This window comes from Fundulus heteroclitus, chromosome 20 (assembly GCF_011125445.2).
Source record: "Fundulus heteroclitus isolate FHET01 chromosome 20, MU-UCD_Fhet_4.1, whole genome shotgun sequence".
NCBI classification, from domain to species: domain Eukaryota; kingdom Metazoa; phylum Chordata; class Actinopteri; order Cyprinodontiformes; family Fundulidae; genus Fundulus; species Fundulus heteroclitus.
In genome coordinates, this window is record NC_046380.1 from 24,050,414 (window position 1) to 24,078,237 (window position 27,824).

Sequence of the window (27,824 nt, forward strand, 5' to 3'; positions counted from 1 at the left end):
ACGGTGCTCTGGTCTTCAAAGATGTCCGGGATCTTAGAAGAGAGGCGCTGTTAATGTCATATTAATGTCATGCACACGGTGCAGAGTGGTGTGTGTGTGTGTGTGTGTGTGTGTGTGTGTGTGTGTGTGTATTCATGTGATGGAAATGTTTAACAGTAGAACCTAATCTCAACAAAAATGTTGCAACAGTGTTTTGAAAATATGTGTCTAGGCACAAAAAGAAGGTGTTTTTTTGTTTGTTTTCTTACTTGCCTGCATTTAGGTGAAACAGCTCGTCTGAGCCCGTTGCAGGGTTTAAGGTGCGGCTAGCTTATAACACAGACCAACTGTCAACAAGGCGGTTGGCAAAAACAGAACCAATCCCAGACGTGCAACACTGCCAGAGATTAGATTAGCAATTTAAAGCTAAAGCCGTGAAAAACACCAAGATATACGAGAAATGTATATTCTAGTCAATGACCAAAACAAGGGTATTAATACAAAGGCAAATTATCTCAATATGATCCAACAAAAATGACATAATGAGACAGAAAATTACCCAAATGTGTCACAAAATACCTTTAAAAACACAGAATGGCTTCAAAGAAGGGAGAAAAATGACAAATTTACCACATTATTCCGTAAAACAGCACAAACTACACAAAAGACACATTATCTCCAGGATGTGGAAGACTCAAAAAACATTCCGGTTGCCTAATTTCAGTCAGAAATTGTACGCATAAATAAGACATTATGTATTCGGTGTGTTTTTCAGTCTGGTTGAGATGATGTCATGGGACTACTTTTCCAGACTCAAATTTCAGACCATTTTTTGAAGTATCAATATTTGTAAGTTTCTTTTCATCTAGATGGTGGTGAAAGCGAGATGACTGGATGGATGGATGGATGGATAGATAGATGGAGACTTTTGTAGAAAGTGAGAAAGAAAAAAGGATAGTCTGGAGCTATAAATCATTCTTACGCGTGTATTTTCTTCCCCGCTTTACTCCAGATCTAGAAACAACCAAACGGTGATTTAATCTCTGTACTTCCGCATACAACCCTTGACAAACTGGTCAGAGGTTCTGCTCTGGCGATCAACGAGGGTTGGTGGGTCACCCACGCAACCAGGCTCCGTGCAGGTTTACAAACATGTGCTCTCTGTTTTGGGTGGCGGTGGATGTGCACGCGGCCGTGCGCACTCAACGGCACGCGGAGCGCGCGCTCCCCCCACTTCATTCATCGCTTCCTGCAGCTCCGCTGTAGACATCACGCTGCTCTGCACACTGACAGCAAGAGGCTTTCCACCGAGACCATGAGGGGCTCCTGCCGCCCGAACAACCCGCGGGACCGGCCAGGTAGGCACCGAACCGGAGCCCCGCAGCTCCTCCACGTTCCTCGCTCATATTGTTTGTTTTTCTCGCTATGGAGCTGTTGTGAGCGAACACTGTGTGCAGCCAGAGCTACAGCTGGGTTAGCAGGCGGACGAAGTAAACAAGTCAGTGTCACGTAGGCTTCCTTCGGAGCTGACAGGAGAGGCGGTGCAGGCTGCAACTTAGAGCCGTGAAATTAGCTAAAAACGGCGTTGTTTGGGGATTTATACGGGGGCGAAGAAGAAAGCTTGCCCATATGGAGAGGACTTTGTTATTGGAAGTGCATTATGAGCTGCTTAGCCTGGCTGCAGCCCGAGAGCAGCTGACAGCTTGAAAAGAGACATCTAGGAACTGATTCCTGAAGGAAGCTGCTCAAGCATGCAGTTTGTTACTGTTTGCCTCTGAAACACTACATAATCAACTCAGAATGGCAGCAAGGTCTGCTTTATTAAGTATGGCATGGACTAATTTAACTTCCTCATAGTACCTAAAGGAATAGCATTTTTCAGAAAATAAACAAATATATGCAAAGGTAAAGGAAATGTTTATTAAGGAAATAAAGAGATGTTAATTCCAACAAGCAAACAGATTTTTATTTCAGAAAATAATTAAAAACTAAATACACAGTACTTTTAAAAAAGTAAACAAAATGTTTTTTCTCCAAATAAACGAGTGAAGAAAAATACTGTATAGAACTAAAAAAAAAAACAACATTTTATTTCTTCAGCTTTTAAATCAATCGTAAATTCAAATCAATTAAATTCAAAATTACTTTTTTATCCCAAAGGGAAACAGAGAAATAGGGTTTACAGCATATCAATCAATCAATAAATAAATACATCCAAAAAGTAAATAAGATATTTTAATAAATATACTTTATTTGAAAAAAAGAAAAACGTTTTAGACAATAGGATTTTTTTCCAAACCGCAAATAAAAATATAATTTTCTTAGCAGCCAAATAAAGAAATGTTTCTTCAGCAAATAAATACTTTTATAAAGTACTTATGAAAAACAGTAACAATGAAATAGAATATTCTTCTGCAGAGAAATGTCTAAAAAGAAATTCATAAAAAGCAGAAAAAAATTTTTTCATCACATAAATAGGTACTCAAAAAAGAGAAATCCCAAAATATTTGTTGTGCATATACAAAATGATTCATAAAATACACAAGATTTTTTTTTTCAGCAAATAAATTATTTTAAAAAGCAAACATTTAAAACAAGGAGTAAGACAATATTTTTGATTGAACAAAAGCATAATCCCTTTTCTCTTTGCAGAAGTTTTTTAGACACTGCATCTGGGTAACCTGACGCAAGAATATTATTTAGCACTTACTACCATTAAGGCTTAAATGTAATGGCTTCCTCATGGATTAAATAGGCTGAGTTAGAGCAGCAATAAAGCGACACACCTGCTGCAGGTAACGTGCGTTTGGCGTCGACGGGACAGATGGAGAGCAGATTTTCGAGTTAATTTGGGGTTTGCAATCTAATCTGGCATATGCTTCGGTGTTATCAGATTCACGTCAAGGTCTGGACGTCTCTCCTTGTTTGTGTTTGCTTTACTTTTAAACAAATGACACCCACTAATTCATTTATGTTTGAGTACTCTGCGCACACAGAAAGGTCAGCATGGCGCACCCGAGGAAGGGCTTATGCCACGACCTACATAATCCAGAATATGAGTTACTATAAGAAGCTCCTGTTATGTAATTTCATGAGTCATGTGTGCTGAACGCCAGTTTAGCGTAGTATTGCTGTGCTGTCATGTTTAACAAGCAGCATGCAGACGGATGCATCCTCGTGTGTTAAACGGTGGTGCGGATGGCTGTTGTGCTGGATGTATGGAGCATGAACAGAGCTGGAGACGTGCTCCATTTTTACACTCCCTGAGAGGAGGGGCCGAGTCTAAAAACATACCAGCGTGCAGCTTGCTGCTTTATGTGCTTTAAAAGACATTTAAACAGCTCCTTTGTGTTATATGTCACTATTTTACTGTGGCTACTAGACTGAGAGATGGAACCCATGTTTCCTATATGTGCATCGGCTACACTTGAAAGGGTGCAGGAGAAATCTGTAAATGTGCAATCAGGTACACACACACAATGCCACTAGATGTAGGCCGCCTGAAATTGGAAAGCCCTCTTTTTCCTCATTTTTACCCTTTCTTTAGACGCTTCCCAGAAAATCTTTGTTTTTCTATTTATATCGGTGACAGATTTGCGCTGTGAATCATCATTATCATAGATCATGGATGTCCTTCCAAGCAGAGCTGCGAGCTCTCTCTCTCTCCTTCCTTCCACGCTCTCGCCCTCCCTCTCCCTGTGTGTTGGCTTTATCTGGGGGAAAGTTCACCCGCTCGCTCAGAATCACATTAACGGCTCCAAGCGGGCCTGTGTTGTCAGTGCAGTAGCTGTGTGACTGCGCAGACACACTTGACCGTAAGGATGTAGGACCATCAGAACCTGGGATGGCTTTAATGTGTTTTTTTGTTTTTGTTTAAATTAGCTGTACGAAGGTAGTAAGATATACAGTTCAGGTGAAAAGTGCCCCCTACACTTATCAAGGAGATGAATACTCTATTATTAATGGACTTTTAAAACACACGTTTGAACTATTCTTTTTTTTTTTCAGGGTAGAATGACCGTATCAATATGACGGCCCCTTTACAGCTACAGCCACTTCAGCTCTTCTGGGAAGGTTGTCTACAAGGTTTAGACTTAAATTTATACTGACCATTCTTCAAGAAGTGCATTTGGTAGGTCAGACACTGATGTTGGACAAGATGGTTTCACTTTTTGTCGCCATCATCAAGCTTCTGGCAGAATAATTCTGGCTTGATGTTTGACCGGTTTTCATACAAGAAACGGCTAATTTTCATCTAAACGGCTTTAATATCTTGCTTTTAATCCAAGTCCATAATATTTTTATTGGGTTGAACTTGGGGGTAATTTCTGAAGCATCATGTTAGCCCTCATAATTTATTCCACACCCAAGTTCTGATGTTTATTTGGGATCATTTTGCTGTTGGGAAAACCCAACTTGTCTTTTTTTCTTGGTCAGCACTTTCTGAGCCCATGGCAATGTTGAAGCTTCCTTCACAGTGAACAACCTTACTGGTGTTTCCTGCATCTTCCAATCTATGATGCACTTGATCCTTGGTGGTTCCTGGGTTCTACTTTAAATCGTAACATTTTTCTTCCTCCAAGGTCAACAGTCAAACAGGATAAGGATCCTAAACTCACACCAAAGCTGGTTTTGGAGTGGATAAAGCATGCAAACATTGAGCTTCTGTAATAGCTCCTCTGACTTCACCCCTGGACTGATATGTAAAAGCTGAGTTAATGCCAGGGAACCAACCCATTTGAATCAAGCCAATATTATGCCAGAAGCTTGTTGATGGCAACTAAAAGTGAAAACATGTCATCCAACATCAGTATCTGAACTCAAAAATGCACTTCTGGAAGAATGGCCAAATATTCCCGTAGACAGACGTCTAAACATTAGAGACAGCTTTACCATTTCTGAATTTCTGATAAGAAGAGTGTTCAAATATTCAGTTTCTCTGCAACTTTCTAAGAGATATCTAGCTGTAACTTAGTGGGGGTGTATGGATATGTTTGGGCCTGTATGGGTTTCAGAAAAAACACAAAACTATCAAACTGGTGCAGCTCAATCTTTTTTAAAATGTATTTAACAATTGTATAATCATTCCACACTGGAAAGATAGACTCTGAAAGCATGAATTATTGTTATCAATACCAAATATTGATAATGCCCAGGAAGCATGTACGTAAATTTCTGGCTGGCGCTGTACGTGTAGCACTGAAGCCGAGAAGAAACGTCCTTTCTTCATTTCCTGGCCGTTTGAGCACAAACACCGCCACACAAGTACTCTGTTTCCAAAAACGTTACTCTAATTTTTGCTAAGTAATATCCTTGTCTGCATTATTTAACAGCCAAAAGGTTGAAAAGAATTTGGATGCATTCTGTCTTTTTTATTTCTTAATTATCACTGCTTTTGGCCTCTTGCTTCCCAGTAGCCACAGTGAAATCACCCCCTGCATTGTGTATATATCTGCAGTCATCTGATCTTGTGATACAATCACCACAGTGTTTATTTATCAAGCTGCCGACTCCATCAGTCTGTCAACGTTTAGCATGGCAACAGAAATCACGTGACGGACAACTGATCCAAAGCCGATCACCGTTGTTCTTTGGTTTCTGAGCCTCAGAGATAACAGAAAAGGATTTACATTGTTATGCAAACTTAATGCTGGACCCAGGTTTAAAATTCATCTGACTTTTTTTTTTTTAGTAATAAAGTTGGACCAAACACTGCCCTCCCTTTCTTTTCTTTTTTTTTTATAGCAACCTCGACTCCACTTTCTGTATCTGTAGCTAAGAAACGGGAGGAGGAGTAAAGTGATTCTTAAGGAACGGAATAACAATAAATTAAAAAAAACAATGATTTTAGTGATGTTGGACTCAAACATCTGTTTATCAGAGGTTATCTTACAGAGAGGAGACTGAGGCGTATGAGCAGGATCACGTCAACTGGTTGATGAATGCTCCCGTTTTGCACTCAGTTCAAAGTGACACACCTTGGCAACAGGTTTAGCAGGTTTTGTTTTGAGTGAAAGCAAAACAAATAAAAACACCTTATTTAATCCGATGAAAATTATTGACTTTCTAAGAAATTGCTTGTGATCGGATTCAAGTGCGTTCGGGGGGGGGGGGGGGGGATTAGCAAATAGCTTGGTAATAGAGTCTGATGGAAAGGACTGTTTGATTATACTTCCTTAATAAGCGATCCATATACAGTGTGGGTGAAAAGCATTGAGGACATCTCTGTTTTGCTCACTAAATTTGCATTTGAAGCCAGACACCGGGTCAGACTCACTGTCTAAACCTGCGGTGTTGTAGCTCAGTTAGAATGACCCAAAGTATTCAGATTTCTGACATGCCAGAATAATGAAAATTTGTCTGATAATAATTTTTTAATAAACTTATTTTAAATTCTGATTTTTTTTTCATGTTTTCTTATTTGGTAGAATTATCTTTTGATCTCTCTGACGTGGGTCAGATGTTTTGGGTTTCCTCCCACAAGCTTCTCATAATAGTTTGCTGGAATTTTTTGCCCTTTTTCTGCTGACGGAACCGGTGTAACTAGGTAAGGTTTACAGACCACCTCGCTCACCCCCACACCCTTTTAGTTCTGCCCACAAACAATGCACAGGACTAGCCCTATGCCACTATTGTTGCCTATAGCATTTAGAATAACATTGGTCTTAACTGACTTAAAACAGAATAGATTTAGTCTGATTAGTTGGTTAAATTTCTAAACTACTGAGTTTTCCTCTGAGCACATTTGGGACCATGATCTGGACATAGAAAGAATTTCCTTTTACAATAACCAACTAGGGTCCGATGTGCCTTGCAGGATTTTTGGCAAAGGAGTGAAGGAGTACCCAAAGTGAGCTGCAGAACTACTGCATGTACAGCAGCTCGTTACCAGCAGTAAAGGTTGCAGGAAATAGCACCATGGTGTGAGGTTGTAGTTCTGTGTCTTTCTTGCCAACAGACCTCATTTGAAAGGAAGGATGAGTGGGCAGTGGTTTACATATACAAAACTGGTTTCAGAGCTTAAAAAATAAAGGACCAGGTTGCTAAATGCAGATAGTCAATCATCCGGGTCGTGGCAACTTAACAGTTAAAAGTCCTGTTAGAAAAATATATTTAAAAAAAAAAAATCATTGATGTGTTTAATATTCTGTAGCTGTGAAGTCATTAGATCCATATTTAGTTTTCATTTGGAGATTAATATTGTTAAAAGCTTTCAAACATCGTTGATGATTTGTCTATCGCACAGTAGATGAACCCTAGTCTATAGATTCCCTTGTCAGTGGGTGAAGAGACCATGTCGGTGTGTGTTTATGTTATTATTGAGAAGTCCTGGAGTAAATTGACTGGATTACTAGTCCTACTGACCGCTCCCTAACACCACAGGACTCAGTCTGTCAATAACAAAGCTTTGATTCGGTCGTGAATTGTATTTTCCTCACACAAAACATCCATATTTGCTGAAACTAGGAAGTGGTGCTTTTAAGTGTGGTTGCACACTGCCCCCTGGTGTTTGTGTTTTAGCACTACATTGTTTTTTTTTCCTCTGCAGGCTGAGAACAGAGCAGAGTAGCAGAAAAGAACAGAATGTTTTTTTATTGGATGAACTCACTTGACTGAGTGCTGGATCCCGAATGAACACATGTGACTGTCATGCAGAGCAGCGAGACTTGTGATTTGCTTCCTTAAAGGAACTGTGCAGTCGTCATTTATGTTCTAGCTCCTCATTTATCCTTTTAAGCAATGAGAATATGAAACATGTTTTAGGTTATGACAATCAGAAAACCGATGGTTAGTTGTACAAATCAGCAAATTGAGTCTTTTTTTCTGTTAGCTCAATTATTCTGAAGTTAGAGATTGACCTGAAATGTTGCACTTTTTGGATAAATGAACAAGTTGAGCAACATATCCCAATAGCTTTTGAATTTCCTCACATTTTGTCCCGTTAAAACTTCATTGTATTTTACAAGCTTTTTTTGGGGGGGGGGAATGGCTCAAGTTCAGACAGATTGGATTAGGGCTGGACGATGTATAACAAAAAGCACATTGATAAAATGGAAATCATATTGATCGATATCAATAATGATTCAATAAATTCAATAAATTCAAAACATATATTTTAAGTACAGCTCTGGACATTTTTGCTGTTGCTTTGTGATCTATTTTTAGGTAAAGAACACACAAACACTGAATTCAAACTCAACGCTTTAGTCAACCAACTTTTTACTAAAACTGCAAGTATTTAAAAAATGAAAAACAACGCTTGCTTCTCTGAACTCTTTGGAGGGGGCGGAGCTTGGGGGAGGAACGTTCCTGGGTCTGCATTGTGATTGGTTGGGATGATGTAACGACTATGGTATTAACCTACATGATAGGCCAGAACGCATAAGGAAGGAAAACTGTTATTCTATTTAACTTATTTATTGACCCTTTTTCCTATCATCGATATACGTCTATTGATAGACATATATTGTTTTTGAATTATCGTCCAGCCCTAGATTGAATGAAGAGCATCTGGAAAAAAATTCGCAAATCAAGTCTCTCCACATAATTTGGATTTAATTATCTGCTATGACTGAGACTGTCTAACAGATCACGATACTTAATCTAAGATTATTTCATTGCAGCTCTGGATGAACGTTTACTACTGTCCTGCTGGAAGGTGACCTCCACCCCAGTCTCATGTGAACCTGCAAAAAATATTTTTCACCGCAACACATTGACAGCAATTGTAATCTCATCTGACTGAACCGATTTCTTCCACATATTCGGTGTGTCCTTACGTGCTGTTTTCTTGTGGCTTTCTTCAGGCTGCAAAGGTCAGATTTGTGAGGCGCACGGCTATCAGTTGTCCTGTCAACAGATTCTCCCAGATTTCCCCTGCTCCTCAAGAATCACCAAAGGACTCTTGGCTGCTTTTCTGATAGTTCGGGTAGATGGCTGTGTCTTGTTACGTTTTTCAAGTTATGCCATCTCAATTTTTGTATAAATGTTTGAGCAACGCTCTTTGAGATGTTCAAAGCTTAAGACAATGTAGGGCTGGGTGATAAATCGATTTAATCGTATAATTCGAATTTACAATTCTTTAAGATTTCATTTTTGGAAAATCTGGATTTATTTTGCCAATACACTCATTGGGTTTCCATGAAGAGAACAGCATGTGATGCTGAATATATGTTTAGGCAAAATTATTGTCAAAATATTAAGTGGAAACTTTTTTTACCATAATACGAGGTACTTCATTTACTTATTTACTTTTTTTTTTTACTTAGTTTGAAGTTCACAAGTGCAGTGAAGCCTGTTCTTAGCTCAATGTGTAATACCACTAGCAGCAAATGTTTTGTTATATTTTCATTGTTTATATTGGCACGGCTACTATCTTGTTTTTCATGTTTCACAGCTTGTTTTTAGTTGCACTTTGAATCCAGGTCAACTCCCTGACGAAATGCTTGACATAAAAAGCAAGGTTTTAAAATGTTTTCGTTAATTTCTTTTTATGAAACAAAAAGGAGGAAAAAAATCGATTAATCGGATTTGGTATGATAAAATCGGAGATTTGTTTTTTTAATCCACATCGCCCAGCCCTAAGACGTCGTTTTATAACCGAACACTCCTTTTAACTCCCCCACAACTTTATTACTGTCCTGCTTGCTGTGTTCCTTGGTCAGTTAGGTGACTTAGAGGCACGTCTTTGCACCTGATTTTATTTAAAGGTATCTAAGGGTCTGGTAATAAATGCATGGCATAGCCTACTTTTTGTATTTTTATTCATAGCTGCTGCTGAAAACCATGTATAATTTCCCTTACATTCCATATGTTGTGCTGGGTATCGTATTGCACATAAAATCTTGATAAAACATATTTATCTTTGTGGTTGGATCATGGCTTTAACACATTTAATTAAACTTGCAAGTTGTTGTTTTTTTAATGGCTAAGTTGAAACTCTTCAATTGTTGGAGTTGAAGATCTTGTAAAACACCAGGAATGTCTTTGCATTGTTTTAGGCTTGGATCTAAAACGTTTGTCCTCATATATCAAACAATAGCAGTCTGATCACGGACGACTGCAGTCTCCTCAGATGCTGTATTTCCTCCCATAAACCCAATGACCTGCAACTTGTATGTATGCATGGAAAAAGAAAAGCATAGGCTGCTGTTAATCTGTTGTTTTCCGCTCGTTGTCTGACGGCACAGAGAGACAACATGTTTACATCATAACTGTCTTGCTGTTTTCATGTGAGCGTGGAGTGTGTTGAATGTTGCTGACCTAGAGTGTGATGAAAGCTAACGAGGCCGTGGCGGGGTCGTGTAAAAGCCAAGACTTTTAGTTTTCATGTGCTGTGTTTACGTGTGCCTCGTACAGGCTGTACGCCTTCCATTCATCCCCTCTCCTTTCCGATTGGCTGCCGAGCGTCTGCTCTGTCCTCTGATTGGCTGTTGTCTGAGCCGCATTCGGTGTCCATGCGTGCATCATGTGAACAACAATAAGCTTACGTCCATGTGTGCTTGCGCGCTGTCTGAGACATTACGGTAACTTTACAAAACACGTTTTCTCAGAACCGAGGACCAAACCTGGTACTCTGGAGATGTTTTTGAGAATGTTTTACTGAAGGAGAACATGTTGTGGATGCTATTTTTTTGGGGGGGGGGGAATTCACAACAAAAACACACCGAAGTAGCAAATCTGCAGGGAATATTGAAAAATTTATTTTAATTGGACATATATTTTGCACCCCCACATGGCCAAACAATCCTAGCTTCCAGCTTTAGACACCCCCCTCAGTTATAGGGATTTTAACATAAAATAAGTATTAAAGGAATGCTTTTCGGTAACTGGTAAGAGTTTTGAATCTAACATAATAGAATTACAAGGTTATTCCGCCTTTTATTAATAAAAGCATATGCCCTTTACTCTTTATTATTTGATATTTACTAAACTTAAATTGGATCAAAGTATAGGCTTTTGACTGGTGCATCAGTAAACTGAAAAAAAAAAACCTGTAAGAGGTGTTCTTAGATTTTATTAATGTAATGAAAATGTCAAAAATAACTTGATTTTTAAGTGTCTGACCTGCCAGTAACTGATCAGAGTTGATCAAGGGAAGATTGATTGGTCCAATCTCTGTCCGATAGCATAATTGGTATATCTCTAATTATCATTACATGCCATCAGGTCACACCTTTGTCCAGTTGTTGCCGTGTGTCACTTCTATCTGGACTTTTCATAGACTTATGCAACTATTTATTTTCTCCGGTAATAAATGTTTTGTGTTAGTTTGTGTGTAGTTTTTTTCTATATTGCTCCTTTCACTGAAAAATACCCTGATTGCCAAGCGCTTCATAGCAAACAGTGTAGATGCTGCGTACCCCATTTTAAAGGGGGAACATGTCTTAACATGTTCTGTACCCTAGTAAATTTCTAAACTACATTTTAGAAAAAAGTTGCGACCGTTTAGCAACAAAGTGCCTAAAGATCAACTTTAAAATATTATAGGGCAAGCAGACTTCTTGGAAGGAAAAACTATTAAAAAAAAAAGACTAAATAATTACTACCTTGTGCAGATGGCACCATAAAAGCTCAGAACATTTGTTGAATTGTTGCATATATATCCAGACTTGGAAGTAATAAGTTAGTCAAAATGCCCTATTCAGCTGGGAGGATTTTTCATATGAAAATCATGTGGTACCGAAGAAGACTTTATGAAGATTGTATAAGTTTATGATTTCGATTAGAAGTATTTATTTATTTATTTATTTTTTCAAAATTATTTAATTTTTTAATAGGTTGTCAACAAAGCCAGACTACTAGAGGAAAGGCATGCATTTAAAAAATGTTGAGTATTTGTACAAAAAAAAAATGGAGATGGAAGTTTCCATGAGACACACAAACCTAATGTTCTAATGTGGTTTTATTTGAAGCTTCTGTTTACAGAGAAAGCATCAAGTAAACATTTAAAAGACAAAAACATGAAATAAACACACGATTCAAGTAGTTAACTCGTGCAATAACAAACAAATAAGTGGAGATGATGCCAACGGATGAAGAGGAACAAGCCATGCGTCCCGGAGATGTTTTGTTTTGTTCGGCCATTTCTCCTTGCGCTCCGCCTCCACTTTTTACGGTAAGGAGAAACTGCTGTTTCTCAGCTGATATGAGGCATCCAGTCGGCGGCAGCCTCCTCAGTCAGGACTCAGCAGCACAGAAGAAGCCCACCGCCTCACCTCGCGGAGAGAGGATCAATGATCAGAGACCCAAGATGCTGGACAACGAAGACCTGCTGTTAGAGAACCACCCGCGGGAGCTCACCCAGAACCCGCTGAAGAAGATCTGGATGCCGCATAAGAACAGCCACATCGCGCACAGACGGGGTAAGAGATGCGGCTGAGCCCCCCCTGCTGCAAGTGCGCCAACACAGGATGTGCCCGGCCGGCACAAACGTCTGCGGGCATTGTGTTGTTTTTTATTTTTTTTATTTTATTTTTCTGTTTGCGACAGTTTTAGGCTTCTGTTTATTATTTATTTTACTCATGCCAGATTGATTTCCGGAGTCATCTTTAAATGCTCGAAAAGCGCTGCTCGATGAGATCGGAGGTGTTGCATCATGCTCTGCTTCTCTAATCCGCCTTAATAACGCTTCCACGAAAAGACGTCCAGGAGCGCAGAGGAGAAAAACCATCGCGGGAACTTAATTTAGCCTGAACCAGCACTAACCTGTCTGGGTGTGAGATTTGGCAGATGCTCTTTAATCTCCCACTGCTGCTTGCTCTTTGCAGCTCTGCTGTGTTCCTGCTGACTCAAGGTTCTGCTCTCCTTTACAAGCTGCAGCCAGTCCTGCCAAGTCTGCCACCAAACGCTTCCCCCCCCTGCAGCTCTGTCATGCCCATTAAACCCCAGAAAGAATTGGTCTAAAACCCTTTTTATAATTTATAACTCGATACCGACAATAGTATAGATGAGGGAATAGTTTTAGCTTTAAATGGTCTTAAAAACAAGATTTAATGTTTCATAACAGAAAATACCAGAGTATTTAATTTGGGGGCCCCACTTCCAACTAAACTCACCAGCCAAGTTACACCACTTTTGTCTCCCTAAACCTGCGCCCCACTATATAGGGGGGGGGGGGGGGGGGGGGGGGGGGCTGTTATAATCCAGTATTAAGTAAATATTTTTTTATTGTCATTTTAAGTGCTAACAATAAACACTTAAATAGCTTAACCCTCAAATTATTCATTTCACATTCATTATTTAATTAGCCATAAGTACATTCTGGAGACGGGATTATTTATCTGACTTGCTCCGTTTTCTTGCAGCCTTTCAGTGCAGACACAGTCTGGAAGGAAGGATCCCTCCAACCGGTTGTGCTTACAAGCACATGTGGAAAATGATGTTTTATAATACAGATTATTTTCAGCTAGAAAGAGCATGACCTGTTTTTCCTGTACAGACAAAAGGAGCATAAATGTTTCACCAATCAAATCACGTCAAAGTTAATTTCTGCAGCACATTTAAAACAACAATAGCTGACCAAAGTGCTGAACAAAGTGTACAATCACCAATAAAAAAGCTAAAGTATAACTAGCTAGAGAAAACAATGTTGAAGTAGGAACGTTACATGTATTCAAAATAATGAAATTCAGTACAATTTTATTTATATAGCGGCAATTCACAACACGTCATCTCAAATTCAATCAAATCATAATAATACCTATGAATGTTTCCTGTGTATAATTACACTGTGTACATTTCCACTAAGTTCAAAATAATATAATTGAAATCAATTTAAATTATGGTTATAATCTTCAAATCAGATTTAAAAGTCTGCTCATTCTTCCAGAACATAACGTTAAGGTTTCTTATCTGTATTCAGGATGAAAAGTCAAAACGTTGGGAGAAATCCGGCGGACGTTCCTCTTCATTAGAGCCGCACAATCCAAGTCCTCATGGCAATATTAGGACGTGCCACCTCTCAAGTCTCAAAAAACCACGTGGATGCCATGTTTGCATATCAATAATAAATTTGCCACTTTGGAGAGACTCTAGCCTCCCTTAAGGCCCACACCGAATGTATTTCTTTAGTGATGAGATGCTAAAGCTGACTTAGAATAATGTCATGGTAAATAGCGGAAATCGTCAGGAAAATATGGGTTCATTGTAATCGATTTAGACATCGAAGTTTTCAGCAATTATATTGCAGTTAAATTGTTTTCTGAAATTGTAGAGCATCAAAATAATATAAAATACTTTAAATAAGTGTACAAATCAGTCCTGATGTGTCCAACAACTGTAGTGCTGTCCCTAATTAATAGGAGCATGTTTCCAGTTAGTCACTTTAAAAGGTCTTGTCTGATTGGTTCAGCTCTGGACCTCCTCTTCTGTTCCTCTGCAGACATTTTTTCAACACATATTACTCCTTTTTCATATATTTTATACCATAACAGCTTCATTATTAGGTTGTTTTGAGTTATTTAGTAATAACTGTTCAGCTACTTCCATGCAGGAGTCTTTAGCACATTTTTATTTGCCTTTATGTGTTTCTTGTTTTCCCGCAGTATGCATGACAAACTGCCAAACGCTGATTGTGACCGTGGGACTCCCTGCCCGGGGAAAGACGTACATTTCAAAAAAGCTCACCCGCTACTTGAACTGGATAGGCGTGCCAACCAAAGGTATGAGCCACGTTCCCAACAATTATCAACACGTTAAAATGGAAAGCAGCTGCACTTTATCTTGTGTTTTGAAACGTGACTGTGTGGTTGCCAGAGTTCAACGTGGGCGATTACCGGAGAGAGTGTCTGAAGATCTACAAGTCCTTCGAGTTCTTCCGTCCAGATAACGAAGAGGGCGTGAAAATCAGACGGTGAGTTCTTAAGGATTTTTCTCTGTGTTTTAAATCACACAGGCAGTGACACTAAAAAATAAAAAAACTGTCATAACGTTGTGGACGTTTTAGCTCGAAACATTTACCTAGATGGCTTTTAGGATTTTTTTTTTTTTTTTTTTTTTACAAAAATCATGAAACAAATAGTTGGTTTCCCATGATGCAATGTGGTAAAAGGCTTTTTTTTGCATCTGGACCAACTTCTATCAGCTCTGTTTCAAAATCTCTCACACTTGTCCTTGTGAAATTCAAATTGGTACATTATACTTTAAATACAGATGCTTAAAAGCACAGTTTGTGATCTGTGACACATTTATTTTGTTGATGAAAATTAAAAGAAACATAACAGGCTGTGCTTTATTTAGTCTATAAAGAGTACCCATTTAAAGCACCACTGGTGCGGTTTAAAACCCTTAACTAAGAGGGTCTAGAGGCCTAAAAAAACACTGACACCTCCACTTGTGGGAGAGGGTGTGGATTTATTTTTATTGTATGTCAGTATGGAAATTATAAAGTCACTGATAAAGGAAATTATCTAGATAGAAATCAATGTAAAAAGCTTTTAATTTAGTCAGAAATCCTGAATTTAATCTTGTAAACCTCAAAATATTTATCCAGACTTGGAAAATGTCAAAATCACATTCCCCACTTTTAAGGAATCCTGGCAGGCTCATCTGTAAATTGCATTTAGCGCAGATTAAAAAAGTAACCCCGTCCTGTGTCCTTTCACAGCCAGTGTGCGATGTCGGCGCTGAATGATGTGCGGCAGTACCTGAGCGTTGAAGGAGGACAGGTCGCTGTAAGTCTTTCAGTTCGTCCCTGATGTCTGCAAGCAAAGCGGCTGCCCTGCTGCAGTAATAACCGTAATGCCCCGCTTGTTTCAGGTGTTCGATGCAACAAACACGACGAGAGAAAGAAGAGTCACCATCATGAAATTCGCTGAACAGAACGGGTTCAAAGTACGTCAAATGAGGGTTTTTTTTTTCTGTCTAATCTCAAATTGATTATCCTCCAAGTTTTTTTTTTTTTTTTTTACAGTGCTTTCTTCTCAATGCAGGTATTTTTTGTGGAATCTGTGTGTGAAGACCCAGAAGTCATAGCACAAAATATTGTGGTAAGCAGCATCTGTTTTGAGTCAATCTGTTTATATCAAATAATATCCAATTTTGCCTTTTAGAAATGTGAGTCGAAGCTTTTGTTTTGATTCAGCCGTGATCGGCATAAAACAAATATTGTTCTCAAAAAGCCAACATCCGCTTCCTGTTTTTCCTCCCTTCACATGCTCCGTTTCCTCTTTGAAGCAAGTGAAGCTGGGAAACCCAGACTACATTAACTGCAGTTCGGATGAGGCCGTTGCGGACTTCATGAAGAGGATAAAGTGTTATGAGACCTCCTACCAGCCTCTGGATGAGGATCTTGACAGGTGAAGATGCTTTTAAGAAACGACCCGACGATGAAATCAGGTCATTGAGAGGGTTTGACCGATTTCCTCTCCTCCTGGTTCTAGCGACATGTCGTACATAAAGATCATGGACGTGGGCCGTCGCTACCTGGTGAACCGTGTTGTTGACCACGTCCAGAGCCGAATCGTCTACTACCTGATGAACATCCACATCACTCCTCGCTCTATCTACCTCTGTCGCCATGGCGAGAGCGACCTCAACATCAAGGGACGCATCGGAGGAGACTCTGGCTTGTCTGCCAGGGGGAAGGAGGTGTGTTTCTGTACGCATGTCTGAAACATAAAGCAAAATACCCCTTAAACTTGTTCACATTCTGTCCCGTTGGGACGATAAACTCAGGATTTTACGTTATAGACCAACAAAGGAAAACAACCTTACGGATACAACCAGGACTACAATGGGATGGTTTCAATTAAAGTATTATTAGTTAGAATGGCCTAGTCAAAGCCCAGAGCCAAATCCAAATGGGAATGTGGGGAAACAGTTGAAGGCTGTTGTTCCTCTGAGACTTTCCTACCAGTCTAATTGTGCTTGAGCTATTTTAAAAACTAAATATATTCTTCAGTTTGTATGGAAAGCAGATAAGGACACACTACAAAAGTCCTGCAGCTGTTATTGCAGCAAACCTTGGTTTTAACCAAGCATTGACTCATAATTCTTCCTCCTTTTCACAAATATGGCCCTCTTTGTGTTGATCTATCCCAATAAAGCCCAGGTAAAATGCTCTAGAGTGTCTGGCTGTAATGTGACAAAATGTGAATTAGTTCGAGGATTCAACGTTTTTTATTTATTTATTTCCAACACATTGTATCCATGTGGTTTAAATGGGTTCTTTTTACTTAAAGAAATGAAATGGTTTGTCATCATCTAGTTTGCCAAACGCCTGAGGAATTTCCTTGAGGAGCAGAACATCAAGGATCTGAAGGTTTGGACCAGCCAGATGAAGAGAACCATCCAGACAGCGGAGTGCCTTGGAGTTCCCTATGAACAGTGGAAATCTCTCAACGAGATTGATGCTGTAAGGCAACTTCTACTGTGATCACTTCAAAGAGTCATAATTTTCAAAGCCACAGTTTGGGGGAAAAAAAATCTGTCGTCTTCTGTTTCTGCAAAGGGTGTGTGTGAAGAAATGATGTATGAGGAGATCCAGGAGCATTTCCCTCTGGAGTTCGCCATGAGAGACCAAGACAAATACCGTTACCGTTATCCTAAAGGAGAGGTGAATGAAAGATTTCTCTGAACGGTTCCCTCATTGTTGTGTTGTTGTTTTTTATACCATGTTGTGAGATGGTTTGAGTACTTAACGGCTCTGTGATTCTGTGTTAGTCGTATGAAGATCTGGTGCAGCGGCTGGAGCCTGTGATCATGGAGCTGGAGAGACAGGAGAACGTTCTGGTCGTTTGTCACCAGGCCGTCATGCGCTGCCTGCTGGCATATTTCCTGGACAAGACTTCACGTAAGAGGGATATCGTCTCTTTAAAATAGATATATAGGATATCAGAACGCACACGGCCTTGCAAAAGTATTCATACCTTTTGAACTTAACTGTGAAGCAGGTTTTTTTTTTTTTTTACACAAGTGAAAATCTGGAAAGTGTGGCGTAATTTTGTCCACAGCCTCCCTGAATCACCCATAACTCTTTGCAAATGAGCTCAGGCACGGTCACGCTTGATGGAGAGCGTCTGTGAGCATACACTTAGGTCTTGGCACTGATCCGCCGCTGAATTTTGGTTTGATGCTTGGGCCAAGCTTGTATGCTTTGATCTAAATCACTATTGTAGCTCTGGCTCTATGTTGAGGCTGTTGTCCTGCTAAAAGGTGAACCTACCCCACTGTCTCAAATCTTTTTCAGCATCCAAAATCTTTTCTTCCAGAAATAAACAATTATGTGATTTTTGAAAATGCAACTCTGACCAGGTTTCCTGTCCCTGCTGAATAAAAACACCCCCACAGCATGACGCTGCCTCCACCATGTTTCACCATGGGGATGGTGTCACCAGTGTTATTTTTCTGCCATGTAATGTTTTGCAGGTAGGCCAAAAAGTTCAACTATGGTCTCATTCATCAGAGTAGAGCACCGTCTATCCATGTGCTTATACCTCTTCCATTAACTGAAAGTTTAAGAAGTATGAATACCTTTCCAAGGCACTGTGTAGCTGTGAAGAGCTGGACTAAAACCCTTTTACTTTCTCTTTTTATCACAGACGAGCTGCCTTATCTCAAGTGTCCTCTGCACACCGTGCTGAAGTTGACACCAGTTGCTTACGGTGAGCATTTTTTGGGGAGTTTATAAATGCTTTTCCAAGTATAATTTCTGTCAGATAATGCTGTCAATTACCAGGGTTTCTGCATAGACTTAAAAAAAAGCGATCATCTAAATTTTAGGCCTTAAATACACCAGTGTTTTCCACACTAGGTCATAAATTTGAACATTTGCTTCTCCCACTGGCTTGTGGCGTTTGTCTGTTCCACAATTTGTAGTTGCGGATAGGAATTAAGACGTTATTACGCTCTGACAAAACTACAAAACCCACAATGAAAGGAAGCAAAAAGCCCCGTAGACAACCAGCCATCCCCGCAAACAAGTGCTTCTGCTTCTGAAACTGGTTCATTGTATGTTTAGGCAATGCAACGTTCTTGTTACATCATCCACTGACGGCTCCTTCAGTATAAGGAAGTGTGTATTTAACAGGTTGAGCTTGAAAACAGGCATGCCACTAGTTTGTTTAAACCTGTCGTCAGTAACTGTTATAAAGGTTACTGGCATTGGAAAAAACACAGATTTGAGTCGTTAAAGTTGCTGTATATTTAGTTTGGTTAAGCTATTAAATATGCTAAATATAGTTAGTTGTGGTATTTAATGTGTTTCATATTCTATTTAAGTCTTAGATGTTCAGTGGTCTTAAAAAGTCCTACATTTCCACACAGTGAAACTTGCAGAAGCCCTGATAACAGCATCATCTGCAGCTAAAGGAAAATGGCTGCAGTGCACAGAGAGAATTATCTTGCAGATGCACGACTCGTTTCCTCTTTAACGTTGATTATTACTCTCCTTTTTGTCCTCAGGATGTAAAGTGGAGTCTGTGTATCTAGGCGTGGACTCTGTGAACACACACAGAGACAGACCAGAGGTAGGTATCACAAGCAGCACGCTGAGAAGTCTCACAGCAGACACTTGACTTCACTGCGCCGTCAACCTCACGCCTTCTGTGAACCTCGTCCAACTCTGGGCTGGGCTGGGCTGGGGGGGGGGGGGGGGGTTCCTCTCTGTAAACAGACTGTGACTTTGTGTCTGAACTCCTCTGAAGGCACATCACGTCCCTCTACATATTCAGTCTGAATCTCCCTGCAGCTCAGCTGTCAGCGTTGAACCCTTCCCTGTTAACAGAGAATATGAAAAAAAAAAAGAGAAAAATGTAACACAAAACAACCTAATCTATCTTATATCTAATCTATCTTTTTAACCATCATTTACACTTTTTCAGTTTGTATTATTGTTCACAATATTGTTCTACAAAGTGTGAAAAATAATTAGTTAGATTAACAGCAGGGTGCTGTTGTCTCTGGGAGCACATCTTGCCCAAAAAGAGGCAGCAGTAAATAAATGAGGAAATTTAAGCACCTTATACTTTTAAATAGCATGTCATAAACTAGAGTTGCACAAACCGGACCTTTTTTTTGTGTTTTTGTTTTTCTATGAACACCAACACATACAGTTAAAGCCCCAAATTCATACCTTTGGCAGATTTAGATTTAATTCAACCAAGAAATGATTTTTTTCCCCTGCCTGATAGGAAATTAAAGGCATTTACCAAAAAATAGGTTATTGTAAGGAAATTGGTTTCATTTGCAATCAAGTAGCAAACGACATTGAAAATCCTCTCCATCCTTCCTAATGGTCGATAGAAAAGCCATCATTGGCATTAAAGCAATCAACCCTTTCTTCTTATTATCCACCAGCACTACACGTTTTCCTAAGGACTCGCTGCTATCACCCTAATCTTTAACTGTCTTTCACAAATGTTCTGATGGATTTAAGCCAGAACTCTGGCTAGGCCGCTTTAAAGCCCTCATATTATTTCTAATATGAAAGGAGACCAGAATTTGCCCAGGGTCTGAATAATTTGGGACTTTAACCATGAGAAGAAATGTGCTGCAGATTCCTGAAAAATCATTGAAGTTTTGAATACAACAGAAAATTACTGAATTGCAAATGCTTTTGTTTAGTTTTTTTTTTTTTTACATTTAATGCATGAGTTTGAGGCCTTTTAACTGAGTTTCTTTTATTAAACTGAACACGTTTCCTTTGCAGTTGGATCACTGTTAGACTGAACATTGCAGGATTTTTCACTTTTGATATTTAATCTACCGTATCTGTATTTTTTCATATGCTTATTTGTGGTGCATCTCTAGCTCAATCCTTTTTGTTTGTTCATTAGTTTGATTTGAGTTTATTTATAGTCTATTATCGCCGCTGTACGCACAATTTAAACATTTCAACCTGAATGATGTTGCACATGACGCACAAACTTCCTGGCTGTTGAGTCGTTGCACCTTGAGCCTAAGCTAACTCTTGTTTTGAAACCTTTAGGGTTTACCAGCAATGTCTTAAGTTTGCTGTTAAGTTTTCAAGCCTTTGTTTTTATACTTCAATCAAATGTAATTTTTGTTACATTGTTATTGTGCATTTTAAATAAAACAAGTTCCTTTCAATTAACGTTTCTGGCCAAATTATCATTTATCTTTGTCAACACTAAATCACAGTGGCTTATATTTCTAAAGCCACTGTTTTCTTCATTTTACGTCCCAGTTCAGTAATGTTCACTCAGTACACTTCCCTCAGTAAGGCTGAAACTAATGTTTTATACAGCCTCTTCACATTCACTCCATCTGATATTTATTTTAACCCTATCAGATCACTTCTCGTATTAAAGCAGCCAAATTGCTCATCTATCCCACTGATGCCTATAGATGCATATTCAGCACACACCCCAATGATCCCCAATAAGGCCCTTTGCTGCCCTCTGGTGGTCATTTGTGTACGAATAAGCAAATGTTTATACTAAATTCCTCCTATTTATATGCATTTATTGTACTATATTCAAATGAACAATCTAATTAATCTGTTCTGAGAGCAAAAACTATTTCTCCTTTATAACTAGAAATAAATTCAGGCAGTGATGGTTTAACATTAAAAAGCCTCTTACGCTGCATTCTTGGTGCAGGATATTCATCTCAAAGGTTTCTTTGACGGTGGTGACATTACTTTGTAGAGCCAACATAGTGGTATTAATTACTGTCCCTGTGTCGTTGCTCCTTGCAGAACGTAAACGTGCAGCGAAGCACTGAAGACGCCCTGCAGACAGTTCCCGCTCACCTCTGACTCCTGCTCCAGCAAGGACCTCGTCCGGTCCTCTCGGACCTCTTTGCCGTGAACGATGCCTGCTTGGCAGCGTCGTTCTCCTAGCTTCTTTGACTCGAGGAGTACTTTACTGGTTACTTTACTGTTACTGGTGCTAAAATAATCTTAGAGCTCAGTATCATCTGGGATTGTAGTACAGAGTCCTGTTCGTGCGGTCATGTGCTTCCATTGATTTGGAAGTTTGTATTCATCTGAAAAACAGGAAACTCCAGAAAAACCTCACTGTATTTTACAAAGAAACGTTTTGTTGTTTTTGTTTTTTTAAAAATCATTGTTTTGATTTTACTGTTATATTTTATACAAAAGTGAAAAAGAAAAAAAGTTCTTCAAGGACTAACGGAGCCAGATAAACCATAAAGCATTCAACTTACGAAGGCTGTACGGCACATGCAAACTACAGAACAGTCAAATCTAGACTGGAAATGTATTTTTGTTGCTATAATCCAAAATGTGACAACTGCAGTAAATCAGGAAGGACTTCTAGTGTAGCTCAGTTTAACACTTAAATATTAAACATTCACATATCTACAGTCCTATCCCTTGTAGCCACTGTCAGTGAATTATTAGCTATAACAACTGATACCTGTTTTCTGCAGAGAAGTATGGTACTGTGGAAACGCACGTCTCTACCTTATAACTACCTGGTGTTATTGTATATAACTGTGCTGAATATTAAGCTCTGGAAATGGAAATATGAAATGGATGAAAAAAAAAAAAATCACTAAAATGCAAAGTACACACTTTCTTTTTTTATTAATTGCCAGATCTTTAAATTTGTATCATCAGTGTGCTTGTGAAATAAAACGTTAAGTAACTGATTGCCCTCATGGTTCAAAGTTTGTGGTAATAAAACAAGATGAAATTTATGTGCATATAATATACATCTGTAAATATATTTAAAAACATTTAAATTATCTTTTCTTTTTAAAAAAACAAACAAAAAAAAAACATTTGTTTCATCCTGTGCTCAATACTAAAGAGGCTGTGTTGACCTTGGACATTTTAAACTGCAGAACTGAAAGTGTGATGGGAATATTATGCACAAACATCCATAATTTGAGCACAGGACAAGTTTGGGGGGTTAAGGGAAGAGTCCCGGTTGGCCTGCACAACCGTCCTGCACATCCTTCTTATCTTTTCCCCTCAGGTAACACCAGCGAGGATCTGCCCAGCCGCATGAAGGCTCCACAGTGACGGCCAATATTGCAAAAAGGAATGTGAGCTTAGGTCCTCTCTCGCTCTCAGAACTAGAAATAAAACAAAAAGACAATTTTTTTTTAAAGCTATAAGGATAATTAAGCATATCTCTTTGAAATGGGTGCACTATAAAACATCTCATGGTATCAAAGAATAAAAGCTGATCGTACATTTTTGAGGAACTCTTCTGCGACGATGCGAGCCCTGGCGTTGACGGACAGCTTCATTTCACTGATCTCCTTGTCGATCTCTTCCATGAAATGAATAACAAAGTCCACTAGTTTGTGCTTGTACATCTGCTCCGTGTGGAAGTTGGTGATGAGGAAAGAGATGTCGTATCCCTGCAGAACAGCAACAAACAAATGATTCGTATGGTCAATTACTCAGAACAAAAATACATTTTCCACATATTTCCTGCACGTCTGAGGACCAACATGAAGGCTTCACAATAAAAACATGAAAAACGACTTTGGCTTAAGCTCAACCTACTAAACCTACAATATATACATTATTTTAAGCCTTGAAGATGCATTAGCAAAGTGAAACAATTCTTTGTATTGAAAATATAATAGTAAAAAATAAACGTTTGCGTTTTCAACCAGTTTTCAGGTTCAACAAAGCCCTTTTCATACAATGCAAATGTTTCACCATGATTTTTAGATGGTAGTCTAAGGGGGACGTGAAAATGTCAGCATTTTAGCCGCTTAAATTAATCTGGGCAACATCAGAGTAATATCTGTAAGCAACAACATAATCCTAAAGATGAAGTGAAAGTTTGTTGGCTATTAAAGCTTAGGAAAAAAAAGACCACAGTGACTATGTTTCTGAAATCTGTGTCTCTTCATGTATGAAAGTTAGTTCATTTCAGCATCTGATGGATTTCAACAGAGAGAGACTAGGGGAAAGGTTAACACTAACAAATACTTTTTTTGTGATACTTGAGGTCTAAAAACATTTTGTTAGTGTCATTATTTTGAATATTTGCTGTTTTTTTTGCAAATAACTGCTTTAAAATTAACTATTAGGAACATGGAAGACAACCAATGTTCTCCCTAATTTTCCATGTCTGAACATTCACTGGACCTCTGAGCAACATCACACGTGCACGCTGAGGCTACACCAGTGTTACACCTGTCCAAAACCTGAGATTATAATTACATGGCTTACTCAAATAATCAAATTACAGCAATACTTTCTTTTAGATTACCAAGTTTAGATACAACTGATTTAACACGATTACATGAAAAAGACAAACAATCTTGGATATTTTTTTTTTTATGAGCTGTATAGTATGCTTTATGTCAGAGTAGCGGTCCTGCTAAGGAGACATGTACATCTTTCAGAGCTCAAATTTCATTGCAATTAAAATTATTTTAAATTGTGCAATGAGATTTAGCGCAAGCATGTGGTACGGTGCAGTAACCAAGCTTTGCATCAGCATGTGCACAGCAAAGCCTGTGCAAAGGGCAATGGACTCTACAACAGTGGAGTCCTGGTCTCTGTAGTGACACAGCACGCGTCTATCTGGGAGTCCAGTCTGGGTTTGGCAGTCGCCAGCAGAACGGTATGTGCCCGACAGCACTGAATCAAATGTAGAGTTTGGTGACAACATAATAAAACTTTGACCTTTGAGTCAAATTATCAGGTCACTAGCAGGACTCTGGAGAGCTTGAAATAAATTGGCCACCGGACATAGAGGACCGGAGTTTGACCCCTCTGGTCTAGGCTGAACGTTTTAGCTGTCAGACCTCCACTCTGAATATCACAGTAGTACTGGAAAACGTTGCTATGTCTGACAGATCTCATTTATATAATTACCTAAAGTTCTGTTATAATGCTTTAAAGTCTCGTTATTGGGTATGAAAACAGACAGAGGTCCATGCCAGAGTTTACTCCTGAGCTCATTACGATGCAAGTAAGTCATGTCGATGTATGCTGAGCTAACTGCAGTTCCTCTCCTGAACAACAGGATATAATGCAGCCACACAGCAGGAATGGAAGCAGAAGAGTGGGACAGGAAGTATAGCATTTGAGATGAGTATCTTGCGTATGCCTGGAGTAAAACTGGATGCCAAGTTCCAATGGCCTACTAACAAAATGTCCTGTTATTTTAGGATACCCTGATATACTGTATTACTGCCCAATGCTATTCTTCGAGTCAGGGCATTACAAAAATAGTTTTCTTTATGTTAAGTTTGACAGCATGATGTTTTTGGTAAATAAATGAATCCCCTTTTTATTTGAATTCTATTTTTTTTGTATTGTTTCTATGTTTTAGAGCAGAATTTGTGCCTTAAAACCATCTTTATGGAGTGGAAATTCCTTTAACTGTGTCTGAAAACCTGAAGTCACTTACTTCGACGGGTTTCCTCCTCAGGATGAAGAAGTTTTCCGCTCTCATCATCATGAAACGCATGAATTTATGGCACAGAATCTTCTCGATCTCATCTGCCTGCAGGAGCAAAGAAATTTGACACCCGTTACAGCCAGGAAGCTGCTCGGTTCTTGGTCACTATTAAAAACCGGTGACAGACAGAAACCTGACTGACCTGCTTGACGGCGATGCTCACTCTCACAGAGTTGATGGAGCCCTCGATCAGAACCTTCTCCTTTTCGTTTCGACTAATGATTACAGGTTGGAGGAGCAACTCTTTGCTACTCCTGGACACGAGCAAAAAAAACACAAACGTGTCCCACGGTCAACTGATGAGTAGCATAAACTTAAAGGCTTAAAAATCTCTCTCTCAGCCGTGACTGTTGACTCACCTTACTTCCACCTCTGGCTTGTTGTGCCTTTCCACCACCTGAGAGGAGAAGTTCTCCAGGCAGAGCGCGGCCTGCAGCGTGGCGCGCACGGCGTTGAGATACGGACGCAGAGTGGCCGTCTGATTGTTGAAGACAAGAAGCAGAACTGATGAAAACTGTCTTTGTTTTGTTTGTTTTTTTCAAAGAAAAGGAACACATCATTCCCACATTCAATTGCACCTAAGTGGTTTAAACGGAATCCGGATTTTTTCTGGGGAATGAATGACCCAGTCTTTCCAAAAGATGTTAAATCACTTTGCGTTTCAAGAACGACCAGATAATCCACAGTATTTGAAACCTGTTCACACTCAATCACTTCAATCTTTTTTTTTTTTTTTTTTTTATTAATTCAAACCCAAAGCGACCATTCCCTCCATGGTAGAAATGTTTCGGAGGATTGCACTAATGTTTAGCGATCCTCACGCACGAAAGGGAAAAGAGAATTCAAACCACGTAAAACAAAACCCCCTCATATAACACGACATACAGATGCAACCAGACCCATAACATTAACATGCACTGTATAAAAACACTTCTTTTCCCATTGTTTTCAAGATTAAACCTTACCTGTGCTGTATGTCTACTTGCTAAATAAGGCGTGAAATCGTTTTTACTAGTTTCTTTTCATTCAAAAAAGTAAATCGTATTAACATTTATTGATCTAAAATGGGTGAAAGGTTTGAAACATTAATCTCTGGTTACATCTCTGAATTCAAACACATAAGGGAAGAAGAAAAAAAACAGGTCAGCTGGCTTTAAACGGCTGTGAAACGCATTAAATCTGTATAGGTTAAATAAAAAACGTAGCATTGAATTGTTATTGGTTTGGGAGAAATCTCCAGATGGCAAACCTACACCAGATCTTGTTTAACTTTGTCATTATCATGATCAGGTAACCAAGAGGGAAGCAGGAAGTTTCCCCAAATGTAACCTCCCTTTAAATAGTTACAGCTGAGTTAAATCACCAAAGTGCTGCTACTAAGCGCCACAAGTTTTTTTTAAAAAAGAAACATCCTCGCAAGATAAACTAACAACAAAACAAACAAAAAACCCTAAATCTCCATCAGCTGGTCGACAAGCTAACGTTAGCATAGAAGCTATATCTGGAATGACCACAATAAATACAGAAATTACACCAATCCATGTAGCTGCAGAGACAATACAAGAATAATCCCTACCTGCAAAAAAATGTACATGATAATAATTGTTCAAATCGGACGTTTTATAGGAATATATGTCACATTTATCTTACCATTTCTCAGTTTCGGCGGAGGGGGCTAAACGCGGAAGTAGCTACTCTTGCGTTTCCGCACACACCGGAAGTACCCGCTGCTGACTACGTGAATAAACTACACCCATTTCTAAAAATAAAACATAAAAATTGTGCGTCTTGTACAAATAAACGATGTAAAATTTATTTTTTAATCTGAATACGAAACCTTGAACAGAAAATATAACGCCACGCACAATATTGTATGGATGGTTTAAAGGGTGCAAAATTAAATAAATAAATAAATAATTGAATGTATGAGCGTGTATGTATCATAAAATAAATAAATGCATCAATAAAAGTCCCAATAAATATCTATATTATTGAGGTTGATGGGTCAAGTTGACAGTTTAAATAATTTCATGGTGACATTTTTGACAAGAGCTATGAAATATAGAGTGAATAAATAGAAGCATTTTGAAATAAATCTCTTGATAAAAATGACATTTATGCATATCATCATTTGATGATATTTTTAATTATTTGAAGATGTATAAAAGGGCTGAAGCAGCAGAGAGCAGCAGAGGTGGAGGCCTATTAATATACATCCACACCTCTTTCCGGGTACAAGCAGCGCGTCAAGGAGCACCTCAGCAGCAGCCCATGTAACATGTGGAGAGGCATCAAGACCAGCAGCTCTGCAATGACCCAGCTTTTCCTGACACCTTAAATAGCTTCTTTGCACGCTTCGACTCTCAACGCAGCAAAGGCTTGAGCATCAGCCCCTCGTCCTGCAGCTGCACCAAGAAACCTACTCATTAAAGAGGGTCAACATCAATAAGGCTGCAGGTCCAGACATGGGGTCGGGTCAGA

The 27,824-nt window shown here is 39.1% G+C and overlaps 2 protein-coding genes across 3 annotated transcripts; one reads left to right on the forward strand and one right to left on the reverse strand.

The window, feature by feature from the left end:
• Positions 1 to 1,144: 1,144 nt before the first annotated feature.
• pfkfb4b (6-phosphofructo-2-kinase/fructose-2,6-biphosphatase 4b) lies at positions 1,145 to 22,557 on the forward strand. Of its 2 annotated transcripts, none has more exons than XM_012863719.3 (14): positions 1,145 to 1,337; positions 14,526 to 14,642; positions 14,737 to 14,833; positions 15,587 to 15,653; positions 15,739 to 15,813; positions 15,912 to 15,968; positions 16,156 to 16,277; positions 16,362 to 16,569; positions 17,189 to 17,335; positions 17,432 to 17,536; positions 17,644 to 17,773; positions 18,522 to 18,584; positions 19,384 to 19,448; positions 21,641 to 22,557. In XM_012863719.3, exons 1-14 carry the CDS (start codon positions 1,160 to 1,162, stop codon positions 21,698 to 21,700), a joined length of 1,491 nt encoding a protein of 496 aa, XP_012719173.2. In that variant the 5' UTR covers positions 1,145 to 1,159; the 3' UTR covers positions 21,701 to 22,557. The 2 variants fall into 2 exon arrangements, with proteins under 2 accessions (XP_012719173.2, XP_012719174.3); XM_012863720.3 differs by lacking the exon at positions 1,145 to 1,337 and adding an exon at positions 12,113 to 12,344.
• Positions 22,474 to 27,102, reverse strand: arpc4 (actin related protein 2/3 complex, subunit 4). The gene is made up of 6 exons (XM_012863724.3): positions 26,994 to 27,102; positions 25,703 to 25,821; positions 25,486 to 25,597; positions 25,293 to 25,388; positions 23,107 to 23,277; positions 22,474 to 22,986 (listed from the first exon to the last, which is right to left on the reverse strand). Exons 1-6 carry the CDS (start codon positions 26,994 to 26,996, stop codon positions 22,981 to 22,983), a joined length of 507 nt encoding a protein of 168 aa, XP_012719178.1. The 5' UTR covers positions 26,997 to 27,102; the 3' UTR covers positions 22,474 to 22,980.
• Between the last annotated feature and the right edge of the window lie 722 nt (positions 27,103 to 27,824).